The following is a 24,801-nucleotide window of genomic DNA, read 5'->3' on the forward strand; positions in this document are numbered from 1 at the left end:
CTGTCCCCTAACCTGGCTTTCATATTTTCCATCTCTTCATCTCTCTGTGGTGCATGCTGGTTATTTATTTCAAATGTGTCTTCTAATTTGTTGAGTCTCTCTTCACCTGTGTCTAATCTGCTGTTTCAGCATTCACTAAATTCTTTATTTCAGTGATTACATTTTTCATTTCTCAATACTACTCTTTTTCAATTCTACTTGATCATTTTGATAGTCTCTTATTCTTTCCATTCTTCTACTCTTTTATTTCTTTATACATATAAAACACATTTTATATCCTAAATCTATTTCAATATATACATTTATTTTGGTCTAATTCTGTAGTTTATTATTTCTGATGATTCTTCCTCTTGCATTTTATGTTTTTATTTTTATTGTGAGCATATGTTTCCTGGAAATGGATCTGTAAGAGCCTAGATGACTATATTCAACAGGAAGACAAGACATGGAGAGAAAGTGCCAGAAGTAGAGGGAGGGGTAACTGAAAGTCCTGATGGAAGAATGCCAGTGTAGCTAGGTGGTGGTTGTAGTTTAGGGTCAGTTAAAGGAGGGACTAGGAACAGTAAGTGAAGGGAAGGGACCTTTCAAGGAATAAATGTGTGTGTGTGTGTGTGTGTGTGTGTGTGTGTGTGTGATGTGAGGGAAGATTCGAAAATCTTTACCCAGAAAAGCAATATCATCAGGTAAGTGGTCTTTAGAAAGATTATTCTGGCAGCAGAATAGCAAATGGATCAGAAGGTGAGTTAGAGACAGGAAAATCATGAAGACAACAATAGTAAATGCCAGAGATTTAGAGGGTTTGAATAAGTCAGTGATGGGATGACTGAAAAGGGGACATGAGAAAATTCAAGAGATGGGGCTAAACCTAACCTTTCACAATCAAACAGTAATGCTCTCTTTCCAAGGATCCACACCAAAGTTTTCATACCCATTCTAAGTGAGATGACATTCCAAAGCATACAAAATATGTTTGACTTGGACACTAACACTCATTTCACTATCATAAATGTCAAACAACCCATATTGATGGTCAGATACTATATGTCTCAGAAGACTTCATAAAAAACAGCCAGATAACAAGCAGTATATGTTTCAGGAGCATATTGTCTTGATCTGGGGAGTCCTTTTCAGCTAATGGAAAAATATATAAAACCGAAAGAAGTCAACGTTGCTAGTGACAATTTAATCCAAATAGCTTAATCTGAAAAGCTTTATTGCTTAGAGAGATATAATATTACAGAAAGCTGAAACATATCAATGTACTGTTAGAGTTTCTAATTCTATGACATAAACTTATTTTTAAATATTCTTCTTTTGTAATATTGTCTTAATCTTGCAGTATTAGTGATAATACTTTGAATAATAGAAATACCCAGTATAAATGCCTTTCCCTAAAATTCCTTATCTGATTATTCTACCCGAAGTCATGGACCAAAGTCACATTTCTGATTTTACACTTGAGATCAACAGGAGCAATAGTAATGGCTAAAATTCACTGAGGACTTACTATGTTCCAGGCATTATTTATATATATTAATTTAATCTTCATAACAAGTCTATGAGATGGGTTATAATTATAACTTATATTTTTGGAGACAAGGAAACTGAGACACAGAAAGGATAAGCAAATTACCCAGGGTCACACAGCTGGCATTAATCAGTGGAAGCAGAAACCTAATCCAAACATTCCTTTCATAACCACTCCACTCCACTGCCTATCTGAAAGTGTGACTCATTATGTTAGTACATCTTGTTGAATTTTATAGTTTTATGCTGTTTGAAGGAGTGCTGCTGGAATCATCTTCATTTATACACCTCCACTGGGCCCTTCTATGTAATTCTGAAAATACGAACGATCTTTGTTTGAAAATAGAGGTAGTCTTTAAGTGATAGCATGTGCATTTTGTCATGCCTTTGAGCTAGCTAGTCATAAAACTTCTCAAAGATAGTAACAGGTTTTGTTGACAATAATGGCCAGCCATAAACAGACTCAGAAATGCCTCACCCTAGACCAGGGGGTCAAGTCTGCAAGCACAATGGGAGCGTCCACTTGATGGTGCAGGTTACTGGACACAGAGTCCATGGTTCTCACTCCCAGAGGCAGCTGTGACCCAAATGAATTTAGCCTCATGGGTGTCAAGGAGACAACTGGACACCTACACTGAAGTGCAATGGCCACCTGTACACCTGCAGGCCCTCTGCCCTGATGTGCAGTGAGCCTTTCCCACCTGGATTAGATGCTGCTTCCAGTATCAGGTAGACACTGTGAACCAGGCTTGTGGAGAATGCCAATTACACACTGCCCCCAGGCACCTCTGTTTCAGGCTCCTCCTGAATACGGAGCCTTGCTGAGATCAGACTGGATCAAGAGCTCCCTAGGTAACAGTCATCTTGCCTAATAATACCTGCCAGAAGGCCTCCTCTTTGCTGCTTGTTGGTCTTTGGTAGTTCCCCTGACACCTGGCCTTTTCAAGCTCTCCCTCAGGGCTTCCCAGCAACTTTTAGAACAGGCACCATGCTTTTTATCAAAGCCTTGGGTCAGAAGTTATGTCAGGCATTTTCCTACTGGAAGAAAACAAAACACTCAAAATCAGCCAATGGATCTTTCCATGAACAAATCAGTTGGCTAGTAGAGAGCTCAGGGATAGTCACATAAAAATTCATTTTTATTAGGCCACCTAAAAAATGATTATAAAATACACAGGGGGATTCTGCAGATATTCTACATACTTTCAAGGTAGCATATTTAAAATATATTAATTTCTCCATTTATTTGGTACTTACTGAGTACCATCAGCAAAGCACTGCAGGAACAAAGAAGCGCGATTGTGTTTTCAGGAAGTTTAAAATCTGATTAAGGAGGGAGACATGTAACCAAGCATCTGTTCTATGAAGCCAGTAAGAGCCTGAAAGCTAGTGCTTTTCATAATAGATGTTAAACTAATTACCTAAATGGATTGTGCATTTTGCTTTCTTGTCAAAGTGATGCAGTCAAAGCACCTGGTCAAGGATCAAGTTGCAATCACTTCCTGGCTCCACCACTGGTCATGAGGGCCAACCTTTCCTGTCACAGTAGCTGGATAAGAGCAGTCACAACACAGACAAAACAGTGGAAGTCACATCTGGGGATCTTGCTGGATGTTTGGGGAAAGAGAATCATTCACCTTTTTACTTATCCAACAAATATGTATTGAGAACCCACTGTCTTCCAGGACCATCCCTGTGCTCTGGGGATTAGGAAGTAGGAATAACAACAAAAAAGGAAGAGGAAGTCTCTGCTTTCTTGGAGCTTGAGTTGAGGGAATAAACAAATAAATACATGCTTAGTGCTTCAGGGTAATAAGGACCAAAGTCCAAATAGAGGAAAGCATTCTCTCTATCACTGTGATTAGGAAGGTCGACCTTGGACATGGAGCTACCAAGCAGATTCCTGCCTGAGCATCAAGCTCACACTGGGAAGACAGAGCGGAAACATGAAGAGAGGCTGATCCTGATGGCACAGCCTCATCTGGATCTAACCTTGCCTGAAATGAAATGATGTGAACCAACAATTCCCCGTTTTGTTGAAGTCACTTGCCAATACCCCAGTCCTTCACACTCCCATTTCTTATTATTCCACATAGAATCAAACAATCATTAAGTCCTGAAAGTGTTCTTTGTGTGCAGTGTCACTTTTTCATTCTCACTGCCATCCTCCCACTTCAGTCCCTCTTACACCTGGGAAATGGAATAACAGTGGAAGACCTCAGGGGGATGGATCCCACAGGAAGTAGTGAAGGAGGAAGGACACCTCTTTGGCTGGCCAAATCCATGCAAGTCAACCCAGGAAGTCATTCGGCATCACCTCCATCTAAGAAAATGGAAGAAGATGCTCATGAAGGCTCTGGGCATGTTGATGCTGGGGGTTGGGAAGGAGGCCTTGGGAGGGTGGGTAAGCCAGTCTCATCCCTAGGGAATTGGGATGGTGATTAAGATACAACATATGTCCTTTTCATGCTCAAATGTGCAATAGCCTGCAGGATGTATCTCCCCACTCCTGCTTCACCTTGCAGCAATATTCATGAGGAAAAGGAACTTTCCCTAGGCAAACATGCAGCCTATCTTCCAACAAATGAATCCTATCACTTAGAAGAAGAACAAGTGAAATCAGTCCATAGCGATGCAAATCTCCCAAAGATCAGGTTTTCAGGTTTCTTAAAATAGATCAGTAGTTCATCATGACAAAAGAATAGTAAATAATTATGATCCAAAATTTATTCTTATAATCTGGAAAATCAATATTATGTTTGTTAACCTTGTACCATAGTTCAAAATAGATCATTTGACTTACCTCTAATAGGTAATTGACTCTGAGATCTGTCAATTCTACTGTGTTCTATGCCAGAAAAAATATTTTTCAGAAATGTTCCTTGTCACTTTAAGAAAGCAAAGAGTAATTTGGCGTTTGCTCCCTTAAACTCTCTTATACATACTTTAACTCTCTTATACATACCTTAACTAAACTCTAGTCAACATATCCTCTTTCAGTCCCCCAATTTTTTTAACCCCTCGCAATGACGGCATGGTTCACACCATAGAAAAGGATGTGCTCTGAAATGTCAAGGCTCACAGGTTTTCTTATCAGAACTTCTGTGAATCGAGACTTCCCTGGTGGAGTAGTGGTTAAGAGTCCGCCTGCCAATACAGGGAACACGGGTTCGATCCCTAGTCCAGGAAGATCCCACATGCCGCGGAGCAACTAAGCCCACGCACCACAACTACTGAAGCCCTTGCGCCTAGAGCCCATGCTCCGAAACAAGAGAAGGCACCTCAATGAGAAGTCCGCGCACCACAACAAAGAGTAACCCACGCTGGTCGCAACTAGAGAAAGCCCGTAGCCTCAGTGCCGCCATGAAGACCCAACACAGCCAAAAATTAATGAATGAATGAATTAATTAATTAAAAAAAGAAAACTGCCATGAATTAACACAACGTTGCAGAGAAGCCTAAGAATCACAGACACACAGCAGCTAGCCAGCTTGGTGACTTTACACAGCTATATTTTTCTTTTTAGGTTGTATTATTATACTTTTAGTGTATAGCCATGTCCTTATTCTCAAGTTTCTGATCATCAAAGACACAGCAAACGTAAAGCTGTATGACAAATCCTTAATTTTGATAATCTCCAAACATTTGAACAGATGTCTATAGAAACATATTATTTTTCTTACATCAGCCAAATCTGAGACATTAAAATAGTTAACAGTTCTTAAAATATTTTCTTCCATAATAGAAGTTTATATGAAAATTACTTTCTTTGACCTGAATCAAATTACTGAATTATTTTCGCATGCTAATCAGATTCCCTTTATTATATCTACCCGCCTTTAAATCAAAATCCTACCAGCCATTCCTTAGAACTGTAGTAACAGGAACCAGGACCTGGCAAGGCCTCAGAGGCAGGTTAAGTGCTGCTGGTTCTAACGGTGGCTGCACAGCAATATCCTAGAACACAAAACCCCTCCGACACGTGAAGCCAATAGTTTCAACTGGGCTTCAACTGGGTCAGGGCAGATGGCTTTGTATTTCCTGATTGCTCACATGCTCAGAAATCCAAAGTGGAGAATATCCGTTCTGCATGGTAACAAGTAAGAAATAGCTCAATCCCACGTAACTGGATCGTCACCTAATCCAATCTGTGCCTCTCTTACAACTATTGACAGTGGTTTTTAATTCCTTCAGCAGGTCTCTCTACCCAACCAGCCTCCCTTAAGACACACAAACCTACGTACACACACATGGTTCATTCTGCCACTTCTCCCACCAATTCACCACTCCGAGGAAGAGTGTATTTAGCTTAACTTTAGCAAGCTCCTTGGCTGCCTGAGGATTTAGAAATGTTAAAATAAAAACTAATTACCACCTTGAGAACTGAAGGTGGCACCTGGTCTTATGTCTCAAGGCAGCAGGTCGCTCCTGCATCATCCAAGCAGCAATGTCACTGCTTGCTCCTAAGCTCCAGAGAAACCCTCTGTTGGGTCTCGAACACCCCAAGTAATGAGATGCTACTGAAACGAGCATGTGGGGACCCTAGGTCTACGCCACAGCGTTAAGTGGCTTCTGAGGTTATCGAAACTGCCACTGATTCCAAACAAGGTTCACCAGCCCCTTCCTCCCACAGTGGTCCAGTGAACACGTGGCATAAAAATTCCTTCTCCACAGGTGACAGCCACTAAGGCCAGAGATGGAACCACAGGTGATACAACTTAGGAACACATAAATTTAAATATCTGATACACCATTTACCATATCCCTAAAATGACTCATCCGAAAGGATCATATTTGCCAGTTTAAAAAACAAACTTTTTTCAAGTTTCTCTCCATGAGTTAGCTGTAACTAGCACATCCTCCATGAGTATCTTTTCCTGATGTACTACCGAGTAAAAACTTAATAAAAGCCATAGCCTAGATAAAATATATCATTTTTTCATTTGTGATTAACAGCCTTGGAGGGAGGTTTTTTTTTAAACTGGTCCATTAAACGGGCATATATTTAAATAAAAATTATATAGTTTCTAACTTTAAACTACTCAAAATTTCAAGTACTTTATGTTTCAATTCTATTTCAAATCAGTACACTGAAAATACCCATTACCTGGAAACTAAGGAGAATATTTTTATTTTTTATGGCGAGCCAGACTCCCTATATTATTATTGAAAAGTAAAGTTTCTAATGAACCAGAAAGGAAATTTATTGTAAAGCAACGCTCAAACTAAGCACATGTATTATCACACAAGGTTATGTGTACACCTACCAGACATGTGCAATCTCTATGTCAAAGCATTATTTTCAAAAAGTTAAAAACACAACACGTACAAATATAGAACAAATGCATGCCAAAGAATCATAAACTCATTAATGACTAATCCAGTAAAAGAGCATTTTGAGAAACTAGGAATTTACAGGCATTTATAGAAGAACATTAGAATGAGATTGCTAGGTTACAAAAAAACTGATCAATGTCCTACAGGGCAATAAAACCTTTGTAGTTACCATATGTACCTGAAAAAAAAAAAAAAGAAATCATCAATTTCAGCGTCTAAACTCCAATCAAATGGTAAATGACCAAGTCAGACATGGGTGCATTCTTCTAGGTAATTAAACAATCATGTGGGCCTATTAAACAATGTTCCTGCACAATGTCAAAAGGTCACTCTATCATACCCTCTCTTTTTTTAACTTTTTATTTTACATTGGAGTCTAGTTGATTTACAATGTTGTGTTAGTTTTTACAGTATTTACAAGTTGTGTATAACTTTAATTAGCACACAGATTTTAACCTTATGCCATAGAACTCAAACTGGAAAAAACAAGTATGATATTTTGAAGGAACGTATTACATATGGTTTCCTGCCTCTCAGAAATAGGTAGACATAAATAATTCAGTTTTTAAAAGTTATTCAATATGATGCAACAGAGCCTATAGCAATCAGCACCGCAACGGGCCCCAGGTAGGCAGACTGAGTGGGGACACTTTGGAAGTTACTCTGAAGAACTTTGTATGTTGAAGCCAAGCCTTTAAAGGCTCTGAAAAGTTAAGTGGGAAGAAGATCCAGAGGTTAATTTCATATTTGTTTTTCAGGATTAGAATTAGAATTGCAGGTAAACCCAGGATCTATTCATTCCAAATTGTTTGAACTCTTTTATACTTTTATAAGTATACTTTTATATTCAAATTCTGATTTTGATTTAAAGGGAAAAATTCAAATTCAAATTTGCTCAGTTAATTGAGATTTTTGTCAGTGAATATGTCCTTTATTTAGTACTCTTGAATGATTTGGGTTTTTTTTTCCAAATCAACTCAAAGGAGCAGACATTCTTGAGCTCCAGTCTTCTCCCCAGAACAGGCTTTCAGGCGTGGGAGGGCCACTGATAATGTGTCTTTAGGGTCATTTTGTTTGTTTGCTTAAAGAGTCTCCCCCAGTTGCATAAGCTTCAGGACCCTCACAGCTCTAGCCTTGCCTGTCACTCTGTGTTGATAGTCACATGGACTTTGTAAGTTTTTTTGGAGAAAAAAATGTTGTTGTTTTCCCGAAGTTTTCAAACATATTCTGACCTCAGTATTTCTGGGAAGTTTATTCAAATATGATTTAAAAAAAAAAACGGTCCGTTTACCCGTTTGTTGAAGACTCTTTCCGACAAGTCCAAGCTCCAGTGCTTACTAAATACCTCTCTCCATATTCTATGCTCATTTTCCCCAACATGTTTCACTGAATCACGAATGGATTCCCCATTCACCTGCTCTAGGGGCACATCTTCTGATAGGCTCCCTCCCTAAACCAAGGAACATATTACATATGGTCTAATGCCTTTCAGAAATAGGTAGACATAAGTAATTCAATCTAAATATCAACCAAAATACTGACATTTTCTTATTCAGATTATATCTCTTCTTCCTCCCCAAAGATCTGAAAATTCATAAAGAAACAGTAGATTCACAGGGATAATCCTGATTAACTTGGAGGATTCGACTCACTCTAGAAAACCACTAAGCACACTATTGAGACAAAAAGAAGCCTGCACCAATTAAAACAGTAGCAGGATTTTAGTCCATATTACCCAAGGTGAAAACTTCTTTATGGACTGAATTGTCTTAGCACACATGGCATTACTTGAGATTGACTGTGCTCACATAGCAATAGAATATGTTGATGACACTTAGCAAATAATTACAAAGAATCTGTGCCCATTGAAATGACAGAAGTTCTGACAAACAATACCCTTGAGAAGAGACATTGGATAAACACACTATTAGACATTCACTTAAATCAATTCTCACGATTTTATACTTCTTAGCAGTTGTAGCATTATGTTCAGTTCCTCCATTCTGCAATTCATGTATTTTTATACCAAATTCTTAAGGTTAATCATGTTATTGGGTTAGGATAATTTATACAACAAGTGTCTCACTATTATACTGTGTATGTTATTTTTCTTTTCAAAGAATAATATTGTGTGATAATATCTATTAGAGGATCATATTAATAAACTTTCATTAAAGATGATACAGTAACACTTTAGCACATAAGGAGCCACTGCTCCAGTGAAGAAAGGATTCAAATCTGATACAAATCTTCAAATTGAGGTGCTAATATATTTGCCTAGATCAAGCACTAGGTATTACATGAACAGCACATGTTTGTCTCCCATGCTGGCCAACAAAATGGGCTTGATCTGCTCCCCCAACCAAGGGCAGAGACCTCTCATACATATGCAGGACGTAACAGGGAGGAGACATTGTTGGATAAAAACAAATCCTGATTACCACTCCTAGAACAGTGATTCAAGTTGTGTGCCCCACCTGGAGTGGGCCAGAAATACATCTTTTATTCTCACAACAAGAAGGGCACTTTTGACAGGGGAAGGAAACAAAAGAAGACTTCTAGAGAAAATTACAAGTACTGAGATTTAACAAGGTGCGGATGAGTGTGTAACACTCACTAAATTGAACCCCTGGGTCTACAAATATCATCATTTACGTCAAATAATCACCATCAACAGCGGCTGAAATGTCTAACACTGGCTTCAGTCCTTTTCAGAGACTTCAGTCCTTTTTCTTTTCACTGGGGAGTAGAGTTAGGGAGGACAGCAGCTACTAGCTATAGCTGGCACTTTACTTATATGGGGGAAATAATTCAGCTGTAAATTAACTTCCAATTGTGTTGTTCCTTAATCGGGAAAGAGTGAACATTACTCCTCAAAGTGACATGCGATCCAGGAGACAGATTTACAATACTAAATATGCAATCAAAATACTGACATTTTCTTATTCAGATTATATCTCTTCTTCCTCTCCCCCCCCCAAAAAGATCTGAAAGTTCATAAACAAATAGTAGATTCACAGGGATAATCCTAAAACAGAGAGCTACTGCCCTCTTCCACTTGTGGCTCATGGTAGGAAGTGAGCAAACCAACCACTGTCTGCACAACAACTTCTGGAAAACAGGGCTCTAACTTGGAATCTATATTCTAACTTTCCTCTTGCATTCCATTTAAGAGGATAACTCCATTAGAATAACACTTTCATCTTGACTAAATACCAAGAGTTCTAGAAGGCAGACCAAGTAGAGATGCACAATTTTTAAATATCAGGTCCTAGAGGATGCTGTCCATTCAACTTGTTTTATCTTCAAAAAGACAGAGAATAAGAGAAAAAAAAAAAAGCCCATGTTTTTGGCTATTTAGAAACATTACTCTCGCCCTGTGTAGACTCCTCCGGACTTAAAATTTCCCATTAATTATAAAGATTCATGTCAACACATGGATAATTTCTGAGATGTCAAATGTTTCAACCAAGTCCTGTATGAGAGTATGTCTTATGCCAGAACCTCACCCAGGTTGACACCCCCCCGCCCCCCGTCTGACTAATTTACTACTGAGAACCAGTTGTAAATAGAGGAAAAATGTCACTGTATCCTTTTGGGGAGAAGATCTTTACCTTTTTAAAAATTTACATACAGTTCTCATTATTTTATCAGGGCTTAAGAATATTTCATTTTTGTTAGTTTTAAAGTCTTGTCTGAAAAGATTACTTGAGTTCTTAAAACACTTCTTAGGAATAAAAGGTTAGCGATCAAAAGACTTGAGCAAATGCTGGTGTTCGTGATTTCTTGTTGGTAGCCTAAATCCCATCCTGCTGGCAAACTCCTCTTTAGAATTTCTCAAATGATGGGACAGGACTAAAAGAACCCTCTACCTTGATTTATGTAGTAACAAATTTCAAATATGGGTTTGAAATACCTTGCTTTTATATACATCTACACATACAAACAAACACCTCCCAAATATTCGAGAGTTAAGGAAAAATCCAATTGGTCAAATTAGCTAATCTAGACTATAATAAGATTCATTCACCATTACTTCTACTGCTACAAAGGATACTGTCAAATGAGATTAGCAAGCAATTATCAAACACAGTTTGTGTACCCTCTATGAATCTTTAAGTCTGCAAAGACATTTAAATATATACTTGACACTTGAACAACTATAGTAGCCAGCTTTGCGGTGATCAAGGACTCTATAGTATCTAAAATGTTCTTAGCCATGCAAATTTACATAGGTACTTTTAACTTACTGAACTTTTCATCAGAGTACTAAACACATCTAAATAAAACAGAGGCTGAAAAGTGAAAACTAGCATTGACATTTGAAGAGTCAGCCAGAGACCCAGACGAACTGAGCTTAGAGATATATTCAATTCAGAAAAGGATATCTGCCTGGAGATTCAGACATGGAGCACCTCAGAGCATGTGACTCTTAAAAAAGATGCTCAGTATGAAGAACATGATACCTCTGTGGATTTCAGGGAATAAAATACAAACAGAAAATAAAGAAATATCAAAATAACTGATCTTGCAATATCCTGTAATCACAACTAAGGAGACAAGAAAGGCAGCACAGCACTCTGCTTCTCTGATAAGGGAAGGATTTTTGAAGCCATGTTTCCTTTAAGTAAGAGTGACCTCTGGTGACTTTTTAATTGCACCTCAGTGTACTATGTTAAATTATTCTACAATTCTTTTATACTAGCAAATCATTTAGTACTACATTTTTAGTTTCTTAGCAAAGTGATAAATGCTTTACTGCAGGACCTAAGGATTTCATGTAAATGCCTCCATTTTAATTAATTCATGGAAATTGTGCCCAAAGCTAAATTAAAATTCTGTCTGAAACACGGGGCAGTATTTTCTTAAAGGAGACTAAGGCTCATTTTCAGGAGTGACTCGTATAATATGGCATTAAATGAGCTGATACTAAATGATGACAACACAAATTTATCACAGCCTCGGGGCATATATGGATGAATGCTGGAAGGGTAACTATTTGTACAATATGCTTTTCACTTTAGCACAAACTTCCTGGTAAGGGCAGAGTTCCCCAGCCCACCCCACCCCCAGCAGCAAGGTCGGTTTCTAACATGCCTACTAGCACTTGCTTGAAATGCATAATAGCTTGCCTTACTCCCTACAACCTGATTTTTAAAAAATTCTTGAGGGGGATGGGGTGTGGATGTAGGACTAAGGGGGCTTTCTTCCAATCCCTCAAGGAAAGAAAAGCCCTATGATGGAGATTTCAATCTGAATAACACTTCGAAAACTTTTTCCGATTTCCAGATTAAAATGCCTTGAGGTCGGCTGAATCAATTTGGCTAGCAACTTTAGATCAGACTCACATTGCCAGTCCAGAACTGAGAGGTTAATACATCTTCACTGAACCAACAAAATGAGAAACACAGCACATCACGATATACAAGCATGTGCACTTGCAAATGAACCTGAATGGCAGGGTATGTTTTTCCTGTAAGCAAAAGCCTTCTAATTCTGAGGGGTCGATCCTTCTCGTAATTCTGCGGACTCACCAGGTTTGCCGCCTGGGCTCTGCTGCGGAGCCTGCCCGCCGCTGCAGCGCCCGACTTCTTGGTACCCGATTCCGCAGGGCGCCGACTGCAAACATCTACGCTAATGCAGGACCCGGCCAGGTCGGCCAACGATTTCCTTTCTGACATAAATCCTGCAAAATGTATTCATAGTAAAAAGAAATAAATGACATATTGGCATGCTCTTCTCTCCTCATCTCCTGCTATTCTCTCTCTCTGGTCTCTCTCCGCCTCAATATTCTCATGCTAATTTTAGGTTTTACTAGAACTTGAGCTTTCTCAATGAATATTCAAAACAACAGCACACAGACAAAATTCAGCTCACAGACAAGTCAAAACAGGCTTTGTGTATTACAGACTTGACAAGTGGAAAAACCATTGTAAACCATCCTATCCAAGCGTTGGGACTTCGCGATGTTTTTTAAATGCCTCATTTTCAGAAGCAGACCAGTGATTCCATTTGTAAAATTCAATTATTTTTTTTAAAAAACACGAATTCTCAGTTGACAGTATAAGTTTTAAAAGATTTGCTGTACTCACATGTATTCCCTGCTGCTAATGTACTCTAGGGCTGGGCAGACAAAAGAAAGAGCATCCTGAGACAGGCTCCCGCGGCGGAGTCCATGTTCACAGTCGCCGGGGCTCCCCACCCCAAAACCCAAGGTGTCCAGACAGCTGCTCTGAGCCGGAGTCTGCAAGCTCCCTCCCGCTAGGGGTAGCTAGCGCTCCCTCCTCCGGGCTCGGCGAACCCGCGCAGCTGGCGGGGCGGGAGCCCCAACCTGCAGCCACACCCCCACCCCCACCCCCACCCGCTCCCGCCGCGCTGCGAGCTCCACGCGTCCCGGGCGCGCCTGGCGGTGGCGGGAGGAAGTGCGAGTCAAGTCGGTGAAGGTCTTCAACCTGCGCTCGCTCCGAATCCGAATCCGTGGTCCTAGATCCTTCACGGGCAGGTTTCCCACTCTGAACAGCTGAGCAGTTCAGTGGACTTCAGTCTGAGACCGAGCTTCACCACGCTGATGATGCTTGAGCATTAACACCGATGCTAGGAAAAATGTGAGTTTCTTTTTTTTTGGTTGAAAAGAAGTTAGGACAAGTAACTAACCCGGTTTGAAGAAAATATTTACATGTACTGAGAACTGTTGTAAAAAAGACTGCCTTTGTTTTCTCAACTCATTTAATGATTCATATTTAAAAATAAAAACCTAAAGAACCGGGCTTCCCTGGTGGCGCAGTGGTTGAGAGTCTGCCTGCTAATGCAGGGGACACGGGTTCGAGCCCTGGTCTGGGAAGATCCCACATGCCGCGGGGCGGCTGGGCCCGTGAGCCACAATTACTGAGCCTGCGCGTCTGGAGCCTGTGCTCCGCAACAAGAGAGGCCGCGATAGTGAGAGGCCCGCGCACCGTGATGAAGAGTGGCCCCCGCTTGCCACAACTAGAGAAAGCCCTAGCACAGAAACGAAGACCCAACATAACAATCAATCAATCAATCAATTAATCAATAAAAAAACATAAATCTTAAAAAAAAAAAAAAAAAACCTAAAGAACCTTATTATGGTAATCATTTCGAAATATATACGGTTATATATACAGTGTTATGTGTCAAAATACATCTCAATAAAGCTGGAAAAAATTAAAAAATAATTAATTAAAACACCGACCCGACTTCTACTATAATGTCAGCATTTTATTATGTATATTCCTACTTGGAGATTTGAGAATTGTGGTCAGCAGATATATAAAACTAAAAACTGGCATCCTGGGAGAAGGAATCTTACTCCAAATAGCATCAGGGAAGTGACCTTATGTTAAGTAGGTAAATTGAATACACTTAATTGAAGAATGAAGAGTTTTGAATCAACTTCTATATACTGTATGTGTATTCCTTTCCATTCAAATTCTTTAATACAACTACCCAAAAGTTCATATTGAAAAATGATGGAATATAAAAGGCATCTTAAATAAATAAATAAATGGATAGATAAATAAATGGATAGACAGATAGGCAGATAAATAGATAAATTGTTTCAGAGTATACAGATAGAGGCCTGATGGCCCATGAAGGAAGAAGGATTTCAAGATCCATGACCTTGAGGTAAGTCACATGGCCTCCTCTACTTCCTAAAGAGGCTGCCAGCAGATGTAAATGAAGGAGGTATGAGCATGGCATCACTAGGATCAATACTCTCCTAAAACTGTGACCAGACTCATGACAAATGTGCTGAGACTTAGGAACAGTGTCCAGGCATTCTTGCACCATCCAAAGTGATCAGAATATGAAAGTAACTTTAACCTTGAGTAGGGCATTATATGCCTGAGAACAAAGCAGAAAAGCTGTTTTTATTATTTCTATTCTGCAACCTGGGTAAAAAACAAAAACAGGAATAGAAAACATAAATAGCTTGGCAAGGCCACAGAATTTACAAGTAGAATTTGACCCAAATATGTAGATCCTGATCCCAACTTTCCAGCTTTCTCCACTCCTACTCAGGGCCCCTGGGAATCAGGAACTCTTCCCACCCACCCCATCAATCAGCAGTCCCGGGAAACACTGAGCAAAGCTTGCTCGGAGGGTGCATTTAGAACCTTGAAAAAAGCCACAAGCGGTAGAGTGACCTTCATTTATTAGTCAGACATTTTCCTAGTGCCTAATACATGTCCCAGAACCTGAATATGGTATTTCTAATTTTTAAAGCAAATATAAATTAATGATTTACATTAAGTGTCTAATATTTTTTAAAGCCTATACAACAGACAGTCTGTGTGTGTGTGTGTGTGTAATCTAAATAAATGGTCACAGCATTCCTTTGAAGTAAATGTTACTCTGCCCATTTAATGGATAGACAGACTAACCTCAGAGAGTTTAATGGATGTGTCACAAAGCAAGCCAGACTTGGACCAGGTCAGCTGAGCTCTGAAACCCCTTCTCACTGGCCCTCAGGTCTCTGAAACAGAAAAGTTGTCACCTGGGAAAACTCTATTCAGTTGTTCATGGGAAATCCATTTAAAATGGGTTAGAAGGCGCCTCAATAATTGATGTCAATTAAAACCAAAAAGGACAATGCTGGTAAATTACTTGAGCAGACATTCAGGATGGATTTTCCAAGTCAGAGATGAAACAGCCCACCAGGGATTGAGATTTGCAGGCAGATGTCCTTGTGCAGTGCACAGCATTGACCACTGGACAGCACTGGGGCTATTACATGATCTTCCAAGACAAGGGCAGCCCCAGGTGAGGAGGCTTGAAGAGACCAGGCAAAGCAGGGCCCAAAGCAGGGACTTGCTAGCAGACAGCTGAGGCGACTCCTGGTTTTACCCCTTTCCAGCTGCCTTCTTTCGCTGGAGACTTCGTGGCTTTGTGCTTCACTTTTCTTGTTTGTAGAATGGTGATGATAGCCAGTCATAGAGCCATTATGAAATTACAGGCCTGAAACCCCCACAAAGGGATGGAAACTGCTGAGCATTCCACGTACCAGCCCCAGAGCTGCCCTGGGAGTTGGTACCCACCCGTGAGACCCCCGGCAGCTGCTCAGCATCTGTGATCCTCAGCTTCGTTGTCTGTTTCATAAGATAATAGAAGTCTTACCAGCAGAGAACTGATCCAAGGGTTACAGGAGAAAATGAATGTCAAGTACTTAACACCATGCTCATCCACAGGGCGCTGGATCAGGTAGGCTGATGCTAGAGCTCCAGGCTCAGAGGAGAAAGGATGCCTAATGGGACCGCCAAGGCCTCCAAGCTAACTCCCTGCAGGCCAGGGGCAGTCCGCTGCATTCTGTGACCTGTTTCCACAGCCCTTTGCTCTTTTATGTAAGAAAGATGACAGATAATCAGCAAGGACCTACTGAATAGCACAGGGAACTCTACTCAACATTCTGTCATAATCTATATGGGAAAAGAATCTGTAAAAGAATGGATACATGTATATGTGTAACTGAATCACTTTGCTGTACAACTGAAACTAACACAATATTGTAAATCAGCTATACTCCAATATAAAATTAAATTAAATTTTAAAAAATCAAAACAAAGGAAAGGTGAAGATCTTGCACATTTCTATAAGTGATGATTCAAACCCCACAAATCACGCACGCGCATATATGTATGTGTCTGCAGAGTTCACACCAAACACAAAAGAGAACTTGAAATCAGCACACGTCGCAAGTAAAAGACAAGAAATCAACTTCCGATGTTCAGAAGTGTGTGGACCCTCATATGTGTAAGTGCAGACAGGCTGCCTAGGAAAGTATATTCTAAGTGAAACTACACCCTTGGCATTTCCTGACCAAAGTCTTCTGTTTTCCTGCTCACCTGGGAGCAGTCTGTGCACTCAGGATTCCCTACCGAGAAGAGGAAGGATCAACTCACCCCACCCGAATGAAATCCTTTCTCAATGCTCTCCATAGATCAAAACATGACTCCATTCATTTTTCTTCTTTATTCAGCAGTTTTCTCCCTGTAAATTATTTCTGCGTGTTTTATCTAAATCTGGGAATACATTTAACTTTACTCTTGTAATGGGAACAGATTTATCATTAAATCCTCTGAAAGAACACTGTGAATAAAATATAATAGTATTTCTATTAGGAGTCATTTTCCCCATAAGCCCCCAGGCAACAAATCCTGAAGAACAATTATGGAGAGACAGACTGCAGGAAGAAGAATTGTCACATGTGTGATAAAAAACACACTGCACGGTGTCTTTGCAGGTTATCTCTGATGAGCTATGTTCCCTATAACTAGCCCTTGGAAGCCCTGGTTTTAACAACCAAAGGATCATGCATCTAATTACATAAAATCTCAGCTAGAGAATAGTCAGCCTCATATTGTTACCCGAAAAACTAGGTTCGCCTCTTGGTGGGTGTCGAGCCAAAAGACACAACCAAGACAAAGAGTGAGAGAAGGAAGGATTTGTTACTTGCAGCAAGTAAGTAGACCACCAGGGATCTTTCCCAAAGCAGTGTCTCCCCAAACAGCAAAACTGGGGAAGTTTTAAGCTAAGGGTACATGTATATTCATGAAAGGACTTGGGAGGTAGGCAGAGTCCAGGCTTTAGTTGATTGAAATCCGGAGGATCAGAAAAGGTCAACGCCATCATCCCTTAGGTTCCCTCTGACCTGGTGGTTGAGTGCTTCAGGCTCATCTTTACCATGGAAACAGAACTGGAAGTCTTTACAACTGATACATTATTACTAGTGCTACTTCTCTTGCCTGATAACAGTCAGCATTCTTGTTTTCCCTTAAGATCCTTAATTACTGAGACCTGTTCAAGGGCAAGCACTCTGGCCAGGCTTAGATCACAAAATGGCTTGTACTAAATTAATAGGTGTTCTCTTATGTCCAGAAAGCCATGCCTGGTTTTCTTTCTCCATAGACCCCCTACCTTATCTGCTTATAATATTTCTTTCCAATTCAGCCCGTTTCAACCCAGGAGGACTTTTCGGGACTAACAAACACTGGTATCTAAGATAGAACAAACCACAACTAAGAACTTGAAGTATAAAAGCAATACTGCATGGTATTTCCAAAAGTGCTTAATAAACATTTCACAGGATTGCGCATAAACAACACACTTTTCCTGACATTCTGGCACAAGTAGAATCAGAGAGGCTTAACGTTAAAATGAAGTGCAGAGCCAGCTGTCCAGCATTCTACCCAATTCAAGCACCACAGTCTCCAATATCATCTTGCACACATGTCCACTGATGGCAGCAGCTGAGGTGCATACATATAGAGAAAAGGGAGATTCTAGAACTTCCTTCTATCATATCACAAAGAAGGATAAATTCACAGAATCAACTACATGAGTGTCCAGGAAAAAAAATTCTTTTTTTTTTTTAAACTTTTTAAATTGAGATATATTATACCCTTTAAACAAAATTTCTAATTTTATGAAAGGCATAAAAGGTCACAATTTTTCTTTACTTCTTTGGGGTAGGAAGAGGGAGGCAGAGTTGAGTGGATCCTTAAAAGTCCTTTTCTAATTTAAAATTAAAATCAACATCTGATCTTGACCTAAGAATTTTTCTATTGAGGTATAATTGACATAGAACACTATATTAGTCTCAGGTGTACAATTCAATGATTTGACATTTGTGTGTATTGCAAAATGAACATCACAGTAAGTCTGGTTACCATCAATCACCATACACAGTCACAGATTTTTTTCTTTCTTCTTGTGATGAGAACTTTTAAGATTTACTTGCAGCAACTTGTAAATATGCAATACAGTATTAATAACTATATTCACCATGCTATACATTACATCCCTGTGGCTTATTTATTTTATAACTGGAAATTTGTACCTTTTGAACCCCCTTCACTCATGTCACCTACTTCCCACCCCCATCCCCACCCCCCCAGTCTGGCAACCAACTATCTCTTCTCTGTATTTATGAGCTCCTTTTTTTTCTTTTTAAGATTACTCATATAAGTGAGACCATAGGTTATCTTTCTCTAACTTATTTCACTTAGCATAATGCTCTCGAAGTCCCTCCATGTTGTCACAAATGGCAAAATTTCCTTTTTCTTAATGGCTCAATAGTATTCCAGTGTGTGTATCACATTTTTTTAGCCATTCCCCCATCAATGAACACTGAAGTTGTTCCCATGTCTCAACTATTGTAAATAATTCTGTAATAAACATGGGTGTGCATATATCTTTTGGAGTTAGTGTTTTCATTTTCTTTGTACAAATACACAGAAGTGAAATTGCTGGATCATATGGTAGTCCCAGTTTTGATCTTTTGAGGAAACTCCATGCTATTTTCCATACTGTCTGTACCAATTTACATTCCCACCAAGAGTGCACAAGTGTCTCCTTCTCTCCACATCCTTGCCAACACTTGTTATTTCTTATCTTTTGATGATAATCATACAAACAGGTGTGAAGTGATATCTCATTGTGGTTTCGATTTGCATTTCCCTGATGATTAGTGACGTTGAGCATCTTTTCCTATACCTGTTGGTCAACTTTGGAATGTGTTCTTTGGAAAAATGTCTATTCAGATCCTTTGCCCATTTTTAATTAGATTGTTTGTTTGCTATTGAGTTGTGCGAGATCTTTATATATTAAATATATTAGATATTAGCCCATTATCAGATACATGATTTGCAAATATTTCTCCCATTCAATTGGTTGCCTTTTCATTTTGATGGTTTCCTTTACTGTACAAAAGCTTTTTAGTTTGATGTAGTCTCACTTGTTTATTTTTACTTTTATTGCCTTTGCTTTTGGTGTCATATCCAAAAAATCATGGCCATGACCAATGTCCAGGAGCTTACCGTATATGTTTTCTTCTAGGAGTTTTATGATTTCAGGTCTTAAATTCAAGTCTTTATTCCATTTTGAGTTAATTTTTGTATGGTGTAAGGTAGTAGTCTAGTTTTATTCTTTTGCATGTGGCTGTCCAGTTTTGCCAACACCATTTGTTGAACAGACTGTCCTTTCCCCATTGTATATTCTTGGCTCCTTTGTGATAAATTAAGTGACCATATATGTGTGCGTTTATTTCTGAGCTCTCTATTCTGCTCCATTCATCAATGTGCCTGTTTTTATACCAATACCATACCATAGTTTTGTAATATAACTTAAAATCAGGAAGCATGATGCTTCCAGCTTTGTTCTCTCTTAAGATTGCTTTGCTTATTCAGGGTGTTTTGTGGTTCCTTACACATTTTAGGATTTTTTTGCTCTGTTTCTGTGTAAAATGCCATTGGAATTTTGATAGGGATTGAATTGAATCTGTAGATTGCTTCTGGTAGTATGGACAGTTTAACAATATTAATTCTTCTAATCTTTGAGCCACAGAATATCTTTCCATTTATTTGTGTCTTCTTCAGTTACTTTCATCAGTGTCTTATAGATTTCAATGTACAGGTCTTTCACCTCCATGGTTAAATTTATTCATAGGTATTTTATTCTTTTGATGCAATTGTAAGTGGTATTGTCTTATTACTAGCATATAGAAATGCAACCAATTTTTGTATATTGATTTTGTATTCTGCAACATTACTAAAGTTGTTTCTTAGTTCTAACAGTGTTTTTTTGGTGGAGTCTTTAGGGTTTTCTATATATAATATCATGTCATCTGCAAATATTGACAATTTTACTTCTTCCTTTCCAGCTGGGTGCTGCTGATTTCCTTTTTTTTTTTTGCCTAATTACTCTGACTAGGACTTCTAATACTATGTTGAATAAAAGTGGCGAGAGTGGGCATCTTTCTCTTATTCTTGATCTTAGAGGAAAAGCACAGAGTATGACATCAGCTATGGGCTTCTCATATACGGCCTTTATTGTGTTATAACCAATTTGAGTTTATTGCACAGAATTGAATCTAAATTCAACCATAAGCATTTTCATGATTATCATTAAAAGTCTTTTTAAATTGAAAACAAGACTGAGAACTCGTAATAGTGCTGGTTAATTAAAAAAATACACCCTTAAGGATTAAGTTTATTCCATAATTCCAGTGATATTTTTTTAGGCTGAAGTACTGATGAATGAAGTACTCCAATGTAGAGGAATCTTGAAAATACTCTGAGTGAAATTAGTTAGTCATAAGGAACCATATATTATATGAGCCCATTGATATGAAATGTCAAAAAGGACAAACCTATAGAGACAGAAAGTAGATGAGTGTTTGCTTGGGGCTGTGGGACATGGGACACTTGTAGGCTAGAAAAAGAAAGATTTCTTTTTTTGGAAATTGATAAAATTTCCAAAATTTTTTTTATCAATAAAATTGATAAAATAGATTGTGGAGATGAATGCACAACTCTGTGAATATACAAAAAAACAACTGAATTGGACACTTTAAGTAGGTGAATTGTACAGTAGGTGAATTATATCTCAAAGCTGTTTTTAAAAAGGAATACAGAAACTCTAGAAAAACATTGAATCCATTGACATCTACTTTACCACACTATTCCAAATAGAAATGTAACTGAAAAATGGGAGTTCAAAAACATAAGCAGCAATATCCGTTATTTACTGCCATAATCATGCTGTGAATCAACCAGAAACCTCAGTGGCAGACACCACTTTACTGAGCTCAGGGGTCTCAAGACCACACTCTTGGCTCAGCAGGTGTTCTGGTCTCCTGCGCACCTGCCTTGGGGAGGCTGTTGTCCGCTGATGGAGAATGGCCCCATCTGAGATGACTGGACTTGTGTATCATTGCGCAGCAAACAAAGCCAGGCACCTCTCACCGCGGTGGCACAGAACTAAGAGAAGAAGCAGAAAAATACAAGTCTGTTCTGATCTTCGTGTGTCACATCAGCTGGCATTCCATTGACCGAAGTAAATCTCATAACCTAACTCGGGATCAAGGGGTCGGGAGAACAGATTCTGCCTCTTCAGTAAAAGGAGCTGAAAAGCCATGTGTCAAAGAGGGTGAATCCAGGAGCGTGAAGAATGAGGACCATTTAGACCTCAGTCTCTGCCCAGCACAGGGTATTCGTGATGGAAGAAAACTCAGCAGAAATTAAATATTTGCCATCTGGCAGCTTCACTTTCTCGCCATTTTCACTTAAAATTGTATCAGAGGGCTTCCCTGGTGGCGCAGTGGTTGAGAATCTGCCTGCTAATGCAGGGGACACGGGTTCGAGCCCTGGTCTGGGAAGATCCCACATGCTGCCCAGCAACTAGGCCCGTGAGCCACAACTACTGAGCCTGCGCGTCTGGAGCCTGTGCTCCGCAACAAGAGAGGCCACGATAGTGAGAGGCCCGCGCACCGCGATGAAGAGTGGCCCCCGGTTGCCGCAACTAGAGAAAGCCCGTGCACAGAAACGAAGACCCAACATAGCAATCAATCAATCAATCAATTAAAAAAAAAAAAGACTCCTCATTTCCTCCTCTTCCCCTTTAAAAAAGAAAAAAAATTGTATCAGAAACTTTGAAATATCTTTCTGTTTCATCTTGATTTAGATAATAGAAACATTTAACAGTTTTGTAATTTAGCTCAAATAATGGCTGCATAATTCAAGTAGATTCAAAAGCAAATAGAATCTAACTTATAATAGCAAGTTTTGATATAAATGCCACTGGATGATACTGTGAGTATGTGACATGAGCTGGATGACTTGCTTTTTAATTATAGGAACTTTTAGCTTTTGCAAAGATAACTACTTTTTAAAATGCTTTTCTAGATGTTCTTGTCTTACCACAGAAATACATTCTTATATGTACATGTATAATTCGCATAGAGAAGTGTTAATAACAACTCCCTACACACACACACACACACACACACACACACACACACACACTTCCATTGCTCTATTGTTATGTCATTGACATAACTGATGAAAACTAGTTTCCTTCATGTCCATACACACACTTATAGGATTAGGTTCATTTTCCTTGTATTGTAATTACAATATGATGTTATTCCTCAGCTTGAACTAGATTAAAATTTTGCATTTGTATTTTTCATTTCCATGTGGAAAATGAAATCTTATTTTTGCCTGTCAGTCTAAAACCACTTTGAATCGTAAATTGGTCTCCTATGGTAAACCTTTAGGACCTCTTTTTTTTGTTGCTGTAACCTTTTCTACATGGTGGACTTTATTAGTTACATTAATTAAATAACAAATGCCCACCTTATTGAGCTGGGTATGCTTTAATCCACAGGCACAAATCAAAAGAAAGAAATGATTATAACATTAGAGTTAAAAAACAAAAAGCTTTGGTTGATTTTTTGGTAAAGAATGGTTGAAAAGGAACCTAAAGTCGTTCCTTTACTTGAAGGCTTAAGTAATTGTACCTGCCAGGTAATAGACGAGAGGGACGCCTCTCACTTACCACCCCCTTTTGTGTGTTTCAATTACTGGGAAGGTTAATGGTGCTGAACAGCTGAGGTATGAAGGCACCTTTCATTATCTTCCCCATCAGAAGTCCCCAGAGCCCGTTCACCTTCCCTCGTGTTTATGGGAAAAGACACAGTGTTCTCTCACAGCCCAGAGTACATGAGAACCAACTTCTCACAGCCTGGCAGATCTTTGCCAACATTTTCTGGAAAATAATTCTGCCCCTTTCAGAGCCAGCGTGCAATGTAAGTTGAACTCAAATACCAACATCGTTTAGAATGACTGAAATAATACCTTGATCTTGTGACTTGTATAGTCTCATTCTTCTAAATTTTAACTTTAATGATGCTTATTTATTAAGCAAGTACAGAGGATATGGGCAGAATTTTTCTTTGAATATTTTACATTGAATGAATTGAAATAATTGGGATGTTAAAGGACTAGGGAATGATAATGAACATGTATGCACTGAAGCATTTACTCTGTACTAGGTAGGTTCTCTTCTGTATCATATCATAATGCCACCAAACATTAAAATTTAAAACAATTTATAGGTGTCCCTTTAAGACCCCTCCTCTCTGAATATCGTCCTCCATGTTGACTCCATCAGGATTCACTTACCTAGAAACAATAGGTAACCTGTGACCAGGGCAGATGTTCAGGGAATGGAAAGGAAATTACGGCTCCACCAAACCTCTCTTGCACAAGTACAGATGTGTTTGTATTTAGCCTGAGACAAAAACTTTGTTCCTTTTCCTTCATTATTGTTCCTAACATGCAACAAAGGCAATTGTAGGAAAGGCAGTGTGGCCCTAAATTCCCCCTCAGCTGATCTTTAAGAACTTCAGACATTTTCCAAAGAAGATTTTGATCTAGGGAAGGACATCAAGCTCCAAATTAAGGTGGAATATGTGGGAAAAGGGTCACTGGGATAGGGTTGCCAGGTAAAATACACCATGCCCAGATAAATTTGAATTTCATATAAATATATAGTTTGGGAGACATACTTACAATCAACAAATATAAATCTGGCAACTTATTTAACATTGCACTGCACCATACAGATGGCAGATGATTTTAGAAAGGAGGGTCATGGGGATATAAAAAAAGAATGTGAAACTCAGAGTTTTTTCTAGGGTAAGGGTCAACAAACTGGCATGAGGTCCAAATCTGCTTTGTTCCTGTCTAAACAATGTTTCATTGAAACACTGCCACACCCATTCATTAAGTACAGTCCAAGGCTGCTTTCACTCTGCAGTGGAAGCGTTCAGTAGTTGCAGGCCCACAGAGCCTAAATATTTACTATCTGGCCCTTTAACCAAATAATAAAAATTAAAAAGTCCCAGTTAAACTGCTAAAATTACAATTGTCATTCTAAATACTCACTATTTCCCCTCTCTGATGAAAGGCTTCTTTCCATAGGCATGCCTGATATGATAAAGCTGAAAATATGTAGGCTTTTAAATAAATAATATTATTCTACTCAATGGATTTAAACATAAGGCAATATTGTCACTTCAAGAAAAATAAAAAGAGCTTTGAGAATTTTTTCCATATGTCCACATTTGTGTTTCACAAC

General features: G+C 39.0%; 1 protein-coding gene across 6 annotated transcripts in view; it reads right to left on the minus strand.

Annotated features, from left to right (window-relative positions):
• LOC132366923 (contactin-associated protein-like 3) overlaps positions 1-24,801 on the minus strand; it is a 164,108-nt gene that overhangs the window by 83,496 nt on the left and 55,811 nt on the right. For 2 of the 6 annotated variants that reach the window (XM_059924375.1, XM_059924376.1), the window contains exon 3: positions 12,399-12,550. The exons of the other annotated variants lie outside the window; for them this stretch is intronic. In XM_059924375.1, the coding sequence (XP_059780358.1) occupies positions 12,399-12,550 (152 nt within the window). The remainder of the gene's footprint in view (positions 1-12,398; positions 12,551-24,801) is intronic. 6 annotated transcript variants of the gene reach the window in all.

The sequence above is a fragment of the Balaenoptera ricei genome, chromosome 6, assembly GCF_028023285.1.
Source record: "Balaenoptera ricei isolate mBalRic1 chromosome 6, mBalRic1.hap2, whole genome shotgun sequence".
Lineage (NCBI taxonomy): Eukaryota > Metazoa > Chordata > Mammalia > Artiodactyla > Balaenopteridae > Balaenoptera > Balaenoptera ricei.